Below are 14,164 nucleotides of genomic sequence, written 5' to 3' on the forward strand. Positions count from 1 at the left end.
AAGCACCAACATGGAGCTGGGAATCTAAAGGATCTGGAGTGATTCTGGATGAAGGAATGGTCTCTGATCTCTTGTCAGGTGTTCTCTAACCTCATCAGGCATTATAAGAGAACATTTTGAGCTGTTAAACTGGCAAATGGAGGTTTCAAAAAGTATTGAATAAAAGGGTGCCGTTAATTGTGGCCAATGTGTATTAGAGAAAAACATTTATTTCAAAATGATATTTCCCCCCATTTTAAATTCTTATTATCCAATGAAATGTTAGATTTTTGTGATTAATTTTCACAGCCTTCTTTGATCATATTTACCAAGGGTGCCGATATTTTTGGCCATGACTGTATTTCATTTAATTGTCCTTTGTGACAAACAAAGTCAGGTTTTGCTTCAGTCTGATGTCGTTTCACAAGGACAGGGAACTCTGTCAACCAGCAAACGGAGGAAGGAATTATTTGTTGAATGCTCTAGCTTGTAAAAGACAAGAGGACAAGAGGAATAAAATAAAGAGCCAAGAAAGATGAGTCAGAGACTGTGGGAAGAGTCTGATGAAACGAGTACTTGCTTTGGATAGTGTGAAAGAGGGCTTCTGTTCGAGTCATTTGCATCACTGAGTAGGCTGACTGCTGCTAAATCATCCACTTTTCATAATGCCTCATTTTTTATTTTTTTATTTTTTATACCAACCCTTATGAAGTCAGTAGGTATTTTACTGTGTCTCTGGAGCATTGACTGTCTGGTTTCCACATCCTGTTTCTTGCATTTGCTTATGTTAGGCCCCTAACAGTGATTTCTCTGCTTTTCTTCATTCTCTACGTCAACCTCTACATAAACCGCTATCATGACGCTCTTCAGGTTTTGTAATGGATTAATCCACCAAAAATCATTTACTCACCTTTAGATCTTTGTTTTTCCATACAATGAAAGTTAATTGTGCACTGGGCTGTCGTTTTGTGTTTTATGGAAGTAAATAAGTCATTCAGGTTGGAACAACATCAGGGTGAGTAAATGATGACATAATTCTTATTTTTAAATGAACTACCCCTTTAAAATCTTAACTTCTTGTGCTTTAGTTTCAGCAGAAGCAGATCTGAGGCATGTGTATGCGGTTCTTGTGCAGGAAAACGACCATTAAAATCGCACAATGGCTGATTTCTTATTGGAAGACCAAGTATTTGATACTCTCTCTTGACATTCTCTCATTCACATTTCCTACATCTCTACCCTTGATCTTTCCCTCTCCCTGTCCTTTCTCTGCCTGTGAGGGTTGAGTGATGATAAGAGACAACTAAGCAGTTAACACAGCACTATTATTCAACACTACAGCACCTCCTGTCTTTCTATCTGGGCCATATTGCAATTGCCTTTATGGACAGGAGAGGGAGCTAAGAGCTCATAAAACTTCTCAGCACTTCTAGATCTGTGCCAAACATACTTGGTTGTCATCCCCTATATCATGATAGCCACATATGATACATTTCTGCTGCTTCTGCACCATTATGCACAGTATTTATTACTCTCTGAGCTGTATGGTCTGACAGCGGTGAAAATGCAGACGGTGGATTGCTGCCTGAGCATAAAACACTGGTCCTGAATGTACTTTCTGATAATGCTCAGGTGATTTTTGGGTCATCACTTTGCTATTGTGTGACAGAACCAAACTGTCCTGCACTTCAGGCCACCACCACACACACAGAAACTAAATGTGCTGAGTTCACAGGGACAGACGACAGTCTCCCACTGCGATTGTCATCTCTAGAGTCATTTACAGGACATGGAGACAAGGGTATTGCATGCCAAGAAGAACCTAATATACAGAATTTGAATAAATGTTTAAATGTTAAAAACAAGCATGATGGTCATGGATCTGCTGTTTGGGTTCTGGAGCATCACATAAATTTACATCTTACAAATAAGGGTTCCAAATGGGGAACCTTTTTTTTTGTGAAGAATATTTTAATCATCCAAAGAATCGTTTTAGAGGAATTAAAAAGTTTCATGAATGTTAAAGTTTCTTCATGGAACCACAGATGCCAATAAAAAATCTTTACTTTAAAGAGAATAGAATAACCTTTTTCCAATATAAACAACTCTTTGTGAAATGGAAATATTCCATGGATGTTAAAGGTTCTTCATGGAACTTCATGGAGCCAAAAAATAACCTTAATTTTTTTTAGAGCCTTTAAAGAACATTTTGTGGAATTGAAAGATTCCATGAATGTTTAAAAGTTCTTCATGGAAACATGCCAATAAAGACCTATATTTTTAAGCATCAAACCTCTTGAAATCACTCATAATTTCATCTTCTGTAGAATATAAATGAAATGTTCTTTTTTCAGTCATTTGATGCAAATCAATAGTAACCAAAATTTGGTTACAGACTTAACTTCAAAATTAAAGGTATACAGATTTGGAACAACGTGAAGGGGAGCAAGAGATGACAAAATTGTAAATTTGTGGGTGAACTAAAAAAAAAAAAAAACCTTAGTGTAATGGTAATATCATTTAGGGTCTTCTTAAATTGGAGGCTTTGTTGTGACCAGCTGTTCATCCTGAACTTTTCCTGAACCCATGAGGACTAGGGTTGATTATATCCCAGGGCACCTCAGCAGTGTCCTGTCCTTATCTCTTTCCCTAAGTGCTCACTGGCTTGGAAGGCCCTGATGCTGCAGCTCCAAAAGGCACTCTGATAAACACCATGTTGCCTCTGTTGCCATAGTTACCGGCTGTGCATGGGTAGAGATGCTAGTAGTACAAGCTATGCAATAAGATGCATAAGAATCATGCATAAGAATAGTGTTATGCTTAAATGTTATGTAAAAATGGTATATGAAGTCCTATGCCTTGCTTTTGGGACTCTCAAAATGAGAAGTAAAAAAGTAGAAAAGCTTAGAAAATATCAGCCGAGGCTTTTTGATTTGGACTGGTGCAAAAGCAGACATCCCCCACATTGTTCTTGTGCAGCACTTCTCCAGCTGCAAGTTGTACCGCGGCACAGCTGTGTCTTTAAATCCTCTCCTTGTGCAAACGATGACATCATCCCCTAAAAACACATTACGTCATCCCTTTCGGGACCCTTCTCATATCTCCACCCTGCGCTCTCCCCGCTTTATTGGCGTTTATCAATGCAGAAGCCCTCCTCGTCATCTGGTTTATTGGTGGAGAAGTCACCGGTGTCTGTTTCTCATTGGTTTGTAGCACTCATGTCTGTGGCCTCCACCACTGAAAGGGGCTCCTCAGCTCGAGACGCGTCGCGGGGAATTTGGTTTTCCTCCAGCGCGCGCTTCTTATTATAACTGTTTCATAACTAGATATAAAACATAGGCTATATACATTACAATTTATCAGCATTGCAAGGTGTCTGAGCAGAGTTTGAACCTTCCCAAACGCAGTCGAAGTAGGGTTGGTGTGGTGTTACAAATAGCCTATTATGTTACTACAGGAGAGCCAAAACAAAAAAAGTACCACAGTTTGATCTGACTTTGTGTACTGATTTCAGTTGTTTATAATACAAATCTGTACACTCATGGATGACAGTACTTTTGCCAGTAGAAAGAGCTCATTAAGAGCTTTCATTTAATAGGCTATATATATATATCTCCATTTCACCAAAAATGTCTCTTACGCCCTTCTGGTTCAAATTTAGGCTACTTTGCAAATTTAGGCTGACAGAAATTTCTATAAACGTCGACCGTCATGAAAATCTTTCTATAGGCTAATAGGCTAGGCTACACTTTATATAGCTACACCAATTTGACCACTCGTGGAATACTCAGGTGTGTTCTTGGAAAATGTGTATGTTTAAATAAAGAGATTATTTTTAATATATAAATAAAGTGCTTTATAGACTAGAGTAATGTTGCTGGTGTTGCCAGACACGTGGGCTGGAATGGAATATTATGCAAAACATTATTTCACTCTAAACACAATTATCGTAAACTTAACATTTTAAAACCCAATAAAAGCTGCACTTGAGTGATGAGGCAATGAAACGCTGAAAAAAAAATAAAAAATATGTGCTAATTGTTAACAAGTGCGGAGGCGCAATACCGAAAGCGCCCGGTAGAGGGAGTGGATGTGGCGACACACAGAGAGCGAGTAAGTTCTCTGGTACCCAGCGCCGCTGATCATTTGGACCTTTTGCCCATGAATGCTCAAGCACCGCTCTTAAAATAACACATTCGTCCTCTTACGCGAGGAAAGGTGCTGGACCGTGTCATTTACAAGCATGATATCTCCCAGTTACAGTGGTCCTAGCCCTAGCAACAGCTTGTGTTTGTGAAGCAGGCGCGAGTGTTTCTTTAAGAGCCAGCACCTTTACATCGAGAGGGAGGGGGGAGAGAGAGAGAGGGAGAAAGAGAGAGAGAGAGAGACTGGGGTTGTCTGTGGATAGGTGTAACGTTTGCTCGCTCGATGCCGTCGTTACATGTGTGAGAAAGAGGGAAGGGGGGAGGCTGATAACTGGGCACCCAAAAGCGCTGCGCTCCGATGGGGTCGACGGGGATGAAATGATGATGTCTAGCGTTTACTCTCGACGATGACAACGGTGAGCGGTGCATATTTCAGCATCGCATGCATTTTTTTATATATGCATGTTTGTGTGTGTGATAGGCTATCGCCCAGCTGTGGAGATGAGGAGGGGGATGATGATGGAGGACTTGGGAGGAGGGGGCGAGGCGAAAGGATGGCAGGAAGAGCATCAAATAGCGACATTTGAAGACATGACACGATGCGTTCTTCATTAGCCTAGTTAAAATGTAACCATTTCATTTCGACGCCATGTCCAGTCGCGTATCTGCAGAAGAGAGACGGCACATATATCATGGTGGAGCGAGGCGAGCGGCGGAGGAATACGTCAACACATAGCCTACATCCAGCCTAATTTACACTGAGCGTCGTTTAGGCGAACGGAGCGGTGCTTGCTTTTTATTCTTTTCATCAAGCCGTTCGCGTTAGTACGGAATAAACAAGATCAGCAGCAGCATCCAATCACGCTCGGGTCGCCTTTAAACGACACCTGTCTCTTCCTTCTTCCTGCGTTTAGACAGCGTCCACGGACACACACACAAAAAGCGCTGCCAGGCTACATGATCGTTACACGCCTTGAATTTAATACCTCTTGACTAATAGGCTTTACAGAGCCTGTTTGGAGAAGAGAATACACCGTAGGGGCGAATAAAAGCGGTGCGTTGTGGTGTTAGGAAACGGCTGCTGTCTGTGTTGAAGGGAATTTGAAATAGGTGTGTGTCGGAGAAAGAGAGAGAGGGAGGGAGGTAGAGAGACGGATGGACAGACCGACCGACAGACAAAACAAATAGAACTGGGTGTCGATTTGAATGTTTTGCATGACAGTCGCGGAAACGAGGCTGATGCGTTGAGTTTATTCGCCTGGACGTCGTTTACATTCAAGACAGGGAGTATTTAGCAGGATTTGTGGCCTGTGCGAGGAATCACTGCTCTATTGATTCCTCCAAATTCCTCTGTGTCGACATTCACTGGAACTGGACGCTCTTTCATGCTATTCCCAGATTTATGTGAGGGGGAAACCCGATGGTTACAATGTTATTTTTAGTTTGATGCTCCCCAATGTGTCTGCCACCATCTAGTGCTGACTCTTGTGTCGAAGAACCGAGTGATTTCGCTCCTAACTCCATGTCTCTCACTCAATGCTTTTACATGCACAGGAATATTCTGATGTGAATCAGAATTTGCTCATATTGTGATTATGTAAGGGTCATGCCAACACATTGATTGGCATAACCAGATTAATCCAGTGTTTTGGTTTCTGGAAATCTGAATTAGATACATGCTTGTATTATTCAGATTTGTGGGTCATATTCGGAATATCGACTCTAACTGAATGTTCTTTTTTATCTATGTCCAAGCAGAGGTAATTCGTGATATTAGATATAAAGAACTCGAACATTCAGAATAATTCAAGACTTTTACTTTTCTAATGAAGATTACTCTTACTTTATAAGTCTTTCTTACTTTTATAAAATTAAAAGAATCACCATGGCCTGTATTTGTAAGAGTCTCATGACCTACATTTGGCAAATCATAGTTTGTGTGTTGGGATATGAACGATATTTCATGAGTTGATTAAATTACTGTTGAAAGTTACTAAAATGCGTGATGCACTATACAGTAAGTGGATCAAGCAAACAGAAAAACATTCAGGATATGCTGATACTAATAATTATAAATCATATGTCACTATTTCTGGAGCATATGGAAATCTGTTTTCAGCATAAAGGCTTACCCGGAATATGAACCGTAATCAGAAAGTTATGTGCATGTAATTGATGTCACTGTCAAGATTGGCATAGGACTTTTAAGCATTACTGTTTTTTTTCATGTAGTGTATTTTATCACAATATGTTTTAAAGCTTTACATGACAGCTGACAGTAACTCAACAGCACAGATGATTCCCAATTTATCTATCCCAGTTCTACCTGACAACATGTAATGCATTAAAGGTCTGCATTGAAAGCATGTTTATTAGTAACTGCAAAAGTAAGATATCATAACAGTTGTCTTTCACCTCTTGCTGTCTGAAGCCTTTTTTTGTTTATTGTGTTATTTTCTCCCTATATAGTGTCTTGTCTTTCCCTTTTTTGTGGCGGTATCCCCATAGTTCATCAATAAAAGCACTATTAAAGTCTACTGGGAAACTTACTGTTTCGAAATGGCTTACTCAGAGACTGTGAATTCACTGGATTTGATGTATAATGCTTTATTTCTTCATGCCTTGCCCAGCTTTGACCATTTGTGCTAATGCCACTCTCCTTTATTTCCCTCTTCAGCTCTCCTTTACTTGAAGTTCGAACCCATTGGGTAGAAGACTCTCCTCCATGCCCACCCTGCCTTTTACCCAATCCAGTCCCTGCGACCCAGCGACTTTCCCCTCCTACTTTCTCCTACCACTTTTGTCCCACCTGAGACCACGTCCTGCTGCTCCACCCAAACGCACCCAAGCCAAGGATTTTGAACAGCACATACTAAGAGCCAATCAGGAGCCTTGAAGCCATTCAGGAAATAGCAACACAACTCATGAATCTACCTGAGCACTGAGGAAAAAAATAAAGGAAAGAAAGCTGTGGATAATAAACTCATTGTCAAGAAGACAACTCAGATAAACTGGCAGTACATGTCCACCCTTGAAGAAGAGCGCAGCAATTAGGAGTTTCCATCAAGAAAGCTTGAATTGAGGGTGAATTCAAACACACTAACTGAGGGACAAGATATAGAGGAAAAGAAAGAGAGAACAACTGCACGCATAATATAACATATCTGCAATACTCACATTCCCACACACATTATAGACTGTTAAGGCACACGTTCTTTCCGCAGACCACACGCTACACCGTCCAAGACACCCGCATATGAATGAAAAGTTGTTTATCTCTTTACCGTAGGCTCTCAGGCACCCAAGCACCGTCAGATTCGCCACTGTGATTCTCACAAGTTCCTCTTTGCAAACTTGTAGGGCCAAGACATATACACACCCGCCCTTAAACTCTTGCACCTGTTCACGGCCTCAAGATGATGTGTGAGGTGATGCCCACCATCTCGGAGGACGGGCGGGGTGGTAGTGGAGGAGGCCCGTCCTCTCCTGCTGGAGGTGGTGGGGGTATGGGGGGTGGCACTGGGGGCATGGGTGGTGGCTATGGCAGCCGGGAGGCACGGGGTGGAGACGAGGGCGGGAGCACTGGAAATCTGGAGTCTCTGATGGTGAACATGCTGACGGAGAGAGAGCGGCTGCTAGAGAGTCTCAGAGAGACCCAGGAGAGTCTCGGCACGGCACAGCTACGTCTGCGAGAGCTGGGTCATGAGAAGGACTCGCTACAGAGACAACTCTCCATCGCACTGCCTCAGGTACGCATTAGGGGTCCTGTACATGTGTTTAAAACAATATTTGAAGTCACAGGAGATTCATAATGTGAATATTCGTAATTTTGTTGATATATTGTGCAGCTTAATTTAAAATCATATAAATATCATCTTCATATGGATTAACATGTTTTAGGGGAATACCTGGGGTTCAGTCCAAGTTGCATGTATGCTCAAATAACAGCATTTGTGGTTGATTACTACGAGAAATAATTTCCACTTATTTACTTAAAATAACAAAACAAGCAAAAACTTGGGTTATAGTGAGGCACTTACAATGGAAGCAAAATGGGCCAATCTGTAAACAGTAAAATAGTCACTTTTTTTATGAAAAAAAGAGAAAGAAAAACACAAGATGGGCACAATATGTGTAATATAGTGTTAAAAGGTGACTTACTAACCTTTTCTGTGTAAAGTTACATCCAATTTTACAATGTTCCCATGACAGTGCAACACCACAAACAAACAAATATCTAAAAAAATGTATTTAAATAGATTTACAGTACTGATCAAGTAATACACAAGTTTTAAGAATTGATATGTGCTTTTGCAACATTTAGCTTCACATTTCTGCTTTTAATCCTCAAAATTGGCCCTATTGTCTTCCATTGTAATTTTCTTACTATAAGTAAAGTCTTACTGTAAAGGTGCAGTCACATTAGCAAAATATAAAAATTTAGTGGGCAAAAAAAGGTCCATTGTCTGTTGTCAGTAGCCTAGCTATGTATAAAGCACAGTTTACACAGAAGTCACTTTCTAATCAAGCAGCTTTCTGTTTGGTCAGCACAACGAATGCACGTGACCAACCTAAAAATTAGCACATTTTGGGGAAATTAATGCCCTTGTGCAAATATCACGTGGATTGAACTTTAAAGGGGGAATATACTGCTGGAAAGATGGCTTTTAATAAAACTTGGTTGTCTATGCAGTAGAAATGCGAAAAAAGTTCCATATATGATACATGACTAAAGAAAACAGAGAAAAAGGGCTGTGACATTTTAGTTTAAGAAGTTCTACGCCCATAAAGCATTTTTGATTTTGATGCCGCCCCTGTGATCTGACTGTCTGTGGGCAGGAATATGAAAATGGACAAGTTCAGTCTGTAGTTTTAACATTAGCTCTGGAGCTGTCAAAGGTCTTGAGGTCCTGGAGGTTATGGAGCTGACTTTTGCTGAACAATCACCTAATCAAATAAACACAGATATCGGGTGCAGGTAACACAGAGAAAGAGTACACATTGTTCATTTATATTTACAACATTTTAACAATACAAAGCTGGTTGAAAATCTGTTGAACCTAGAATATTCCCTTAAGAATTTCTTGGACTGAATAGTTTGCTTAGAAAAACAGGTCATTGAGATGAACCGTGTCTGAGGATGAGCTGCCAGTGAAGTATAAGTGATGTTGCATACAGACAAATGAAAAGAATTTTAAAGAGTCAGAACTCAGCTTGTCTTGTTAGTATCATGTCCTTTGTTTGCACTGGGCAGTCTGTATGTATATTTGTCTGATTTGGGTAACATTTAAGCCAATCTTAATCTTCCAGACTTGCTGTGGGCTTTTGCATCAGGTCTTGAACTGTTTTGTCTCCTCCGATCTAATTTAAGGTGTTCCACATATCTTTTTGAAATTATCTGCTTATCTATGATTCTGTGACCTGTTTTACAAGTCGGGACGCTACATTTTTGATTGGTGAAGAGTATAATCTTTTGAACGGTCCTGGTTGTTTCATTGGTAGATTTGATTAAATAATGAATTTGAATCCTTCATTGCAGCTTAATGAGCTTGGCCGATACTAGGGATGTGCTATATATATATATTTCTGAAAGACATATGTACACTGCAGAATTTGGAGAGCGACAACCACTTTGATTTGTAGTAAAGTGAATCCTGAAGTTATGTTGTGTGTGTGTTAAAAATAAGGAGTCACTTCTAATATCCCAAACTCTCTGGACCACAATGTTCCTAGTGGAGAGAAAAAAAGATGCTATTTGCATAATGTGTGGATTTCATTCAAATTCAGTTGTCATTACCTGATTTTTCAGGTGGTGCATTTGTACATTTGCATTGAGATCCGAGTGTTCCTGTGTAATTATAACATTTCAGTGTAACTCCTTTTCCATAAAAGCACATTGTACAGAAGAGAGACAATAGGATACTGCACTACAGTCACAGTGTTGAACTTAACTGAATTGTGAAAAGTATTTTCCTTCATCAGCAGTTTTACAGAATATATCAATATTATAAGCTTGTATTTCTTACCCTTTAGTAAACATTTTATTTTCCTTTTCACCGTAGATTGAACAAAATATCTAAATTATTTTGTTATCTTTTTGCTAGAAACAAGAAAGAACTGTTATAATGGTGTAAGAGAGTAATTTAACATATTTTCCTTGAAAACAATATCTTCTGCGGTTTTTCATCTCAAGCAAATGTAGCTAGATGTTTAGACATTTTTAATGGTAAATAAGACAAAATACCAATTAACAAAAATAATTTTGTGAAGTCTAAAGAAAATATACTTCTAACAATGAATTTGTCTCAATTCCGAGGTGACCCACAAATGTGTGACAATTTGCAAATGCGGACTGAACAATAAATGCAAAAACATTGAACAATTTATCAAAGCACTTGCATATTTATGAATCGTGTTTTGTTTATGTGAATTAGGTTACACATTTATGCTTCTGTATTCATTTTTATACATTTCTAACACCATATTTGTATACAATTAAAGATTAATGTCTGTATCACTGGAAACATTTTGGGACAGACTGCCACTAACCTGTGGTTTGAAATAACAGGTATCAGAGAGACCCATTTTCTGGGAGAATGACTGGATATCTAAGGGGCATAGCAACACAGAGAGAGGGAGAATCAATATCTCTCTCTCTCTTTCACACACACACACACACACACAAACATATGCAAACACTCTCTGAAATAAGCAGACACATATTCAGAGCAGTGATACATTAAGCAGGGTTCAGTCTGTGCATCCCATCAGCGTTGGGCGTATGAGAGAAAAACGAATCGAGAAAGAGACAAAAGCTGAAAAATAGGACGTGAAGGCATTCTTGAGGTCCTTTGTGTCAGTGGAGCCGTAGCAGGAGTTTGAATGAGGGAGAGGAATAAGGCAGGACATTATCACGCAATTGTGTTTGGCATACTTGTGCCAAACATAATTCTAGTCCAATCTCAGCAAGGTACATTTCCAGAATGCCAAAGTCCTATGGGCCCACTGAGTTACCATCTGTGTACCACTATACCACTCCTAAGCTTAGCCCCCCCACTCCTCTTTCTCCTCCTTTCCTCCTCCTTGCTCCAGCTTCTTTCCCCTAGTTTTGCTTGTTGGCAGAAAGTGAGGCAGTCAGATATAGACAGGATGGAGACGTGACCCACCAAACGCATTCATCACGAAGGAAAGGAAATATGATTGGCCGATTAGAGCTCTGAAGGTACATACAACGTGATTGGTCGAGAATTGTGCTTCGATTGTTAAAGGCCTTTTGATTGGGGTTTGGTTTGCATTCTGGAGGGAATGTGATTGCTTAGGAAGATTGGCTCGGATTCAAATCTCCTTTTGTTTTGAGTCCCTGACTTGATTGATCCAGGATTTGATTCACTTTTAGGTTAAGTTATTAGTGTTTCTTTGCGTCATCTTGCAAACATATTCAGACATATCTAATAAAATGCCAACATCTGCTGTTCGTTTAAGTAAATGGACACACAAAGTACATAAGTACACATGCAGTATGGCGAATCTGCCTGCGTATAAGACAGGGAAGGTGTGTGGTGTGTGATATTTGAGGAAGGCATCCGATCACATATAGGCGGCTGGAAAAAGATGGTGTGGCTTTAGGCTCGCAGTGGCAGCCGTGTTAGGCCATATGTCATCTTACACAACATGGTGCTGTGAAGACCTTACAGTTGCTCATCGGAGTGTTCAGAATGTGGACTTTGTCATCTGTTCACACAGAAGCAATAAAAGTAACAAACTCTGATTCAGTCTCACACGCTCACGAACACGGGTTGGTTGTATGATACCAACATTTGGGCATTTACGATACTAGCCTCTATTACCTCAGTAACAAGTCACTGGCCTCAGATTACTGATGAAATTACGCTGGGCTATCAATAAATGAAATAAATATTCATTCGGGCCCTGCAATTTGTTTGCAAAATGTGCACATATCAAAGGAGGAGGTAAAGAGATGCTTACACACATACTGTAGGTTATAACAAAAACAACAACAACAAAACGCATGAGAAGTGCAAACAAACTCTGCTGTTGCCTAATGGTCATACTGATCATTAAAGTGATAGTTCACCAAAAAATTAAAATTCTGTCATTAATTACTCACCCTCATATCGTTCCAAACCTGTAAGACCTCCGTTCATCTTTAGAACACAAATTAAGATATTTTTGATGGAATCTGAGACCTCTCAGACCCTCCCATAGACAGCAAGGGTTCTTACACGATCAAGGTCCAGAAACGTAGCAAGGAGATCTGTAAAATAATCCATGTCACATCAGGGGTTCAACCGTAATTTTACAAAGCTACGAGAATACTTTTTGTGCGCAAAAGAAAAAAAAAACGACTTTATTCAAATCCGTCTTAGGGATGTAACGGTATGAAAATTTCTAATCACGATTATAGTGACCAAAATTATCACGGTTATCAGTATTATCACGGTATTGTTAAAATGTGCTGGAGATGTTCAAAAAGTACCCACACATAAATCACTTCACCAAGTTTCATACTTAAAAATCAACAAACAGCAAATAAAATGACTTTTTGTTTGCATAATCACTAAAACAATAACATTACCAATGAGGTCTGGATTTTAAATGACAATTTGACTGACACCAGTTTAATAGCATGTTCAAATAAATAATGTAAATGTTCAAATAAAGCTTTGAAAAAGTTTAACATAAAGGTAGACCACACATTTCAGCCTTTAAAGAAAAGGGTTAAGTTAAAATGATAATTGATTAATAAATGATTATATGTATTTTATCTGCTCCATAAATAATTCCATATAGCTTATCTGAATTGTTTAAATGTGTAGAAACCACATAAGCTTGTTTTTCATCAACCGGTTAAAATTTACAGCAGGTCATGCAAATTTGGTCCATTTTTTGGCCAGACAGAAACTGCACACAGACTGAATGTAAATAAGTGTCTGTAAATCCACTCTCTGACAGCAGGTGGCGCTTTATACAGAAAAGCTGAATTACAGCTGATTCCCGTGAACTCCGCAAACACTTCCTTTAGCTATTACATGGAGCGAAGATGAGAACAAAATGCCATCAAATCGTTTCTGAAGACAGTCCGAACCTTCAGAGGTACATTCATATAATTAATTCATTGATATATTCATTTGTATAATTCCCTCAGCACTCTTTTAAAACCTCCCAGCTTTTCCGCCCTATTTTCACTCAGAACGAAACTACTCTGCTGCCGTGCGCACGTGAGACTGTTACTGAAAACTCTGCTTTATGCTGGACAGTATTTATTTATCGCGAGTTGTTCAAATCACGGTAATCGAATACGGTTTTAATGATAATTAAAATATGAAACGGTAATACTAACCGTGGGGAATTTTATCATGATTTATCGTCAAACCGGTAATCGTTACATCCCTAATCCGTCTCCTCCACATCACCCTATAGTGCCATTTTGGAGAATATCCACTGGACGGAAAATGTGTACGCTCTTCTGTGTTAGCCGGATGCGGTGTTTTCATTCAAATCAAAGCGTAAATATACGTAGAAGATATATCTGTGCGGTGCGGCTGACACAGAAGAGCGTACGCAGTTTCCATCCAGCGGAATTGCTGTCTATGGAGGGTCTGAAAGCTCTCAGATTCCATCACAAATATCTTAATTTGTGTTCTGAAGATGAACGGAGGTCTTACGGGTTTGAAACGACATGAGGGTGAGTAATTAATGACAGAATTTTCATTTTTGGGTGGACTATCCTTTTGAATTCTCTGTGCAAAGAGTTTACATGCCTACTGTTCTTGGACATCCTGTCTGGATTTGGTTTATACTAATAAATTAGATTTATGAATTAAAAATATTTAAGAAATTTAAATTAAACCAGTGCGTATCAACCTTTTTGACCCCGAGGCCCCCTCATGTACTAGATATAGCCTCTAGTATTTCAGCTGGAATGATGAGAATGCTGCTTGTTTTCAAACATTTTGAATGTGTTGATGTGTTAAATTATTAAACATGATTCATTTTGTGATTCTATAAGATGGAAAATT

At 39.4% G+C, this 14,164-nt stretch overlaps 1 protein-coding gene across 1 annotated transcript in view; it reads left to right on the forward strand.

Moving 5' to 3' along the window:
- Positions 1-7,540: 7,540 nt before the first annotated feature.
- LOC306847989 (liprin-alpha-3-like) overlaps positions 7,541-14,164 on the forward strand; it is a gene marked incomplete at both ends in the record, with an annotated part of 32,399 nt that continues 25,775 nt past the window's right edge. The window contains one exon of the mRNA XM_079382279.1: positions 7,541-7,873. Within this exon, the coding sequence (XP_079238405.1) occupies positions 7,541-7,873 (333 nt within the window). The remainder of the gene's footprint in view (positions 7,874-14,164) is intronic.

Source organism: Barbus barbus (assembly GCF_936440315.1).
Source record: "Barbus barbus genome assembly, chromosome: 3".
Classification (NCBI taxonomy): domain Eukaryota; kingdom Metazoa; phylum Chordata; class Actinopteri; order Cypriniformes; family Cyprinidae; genus Barbus; species Barbus barbus.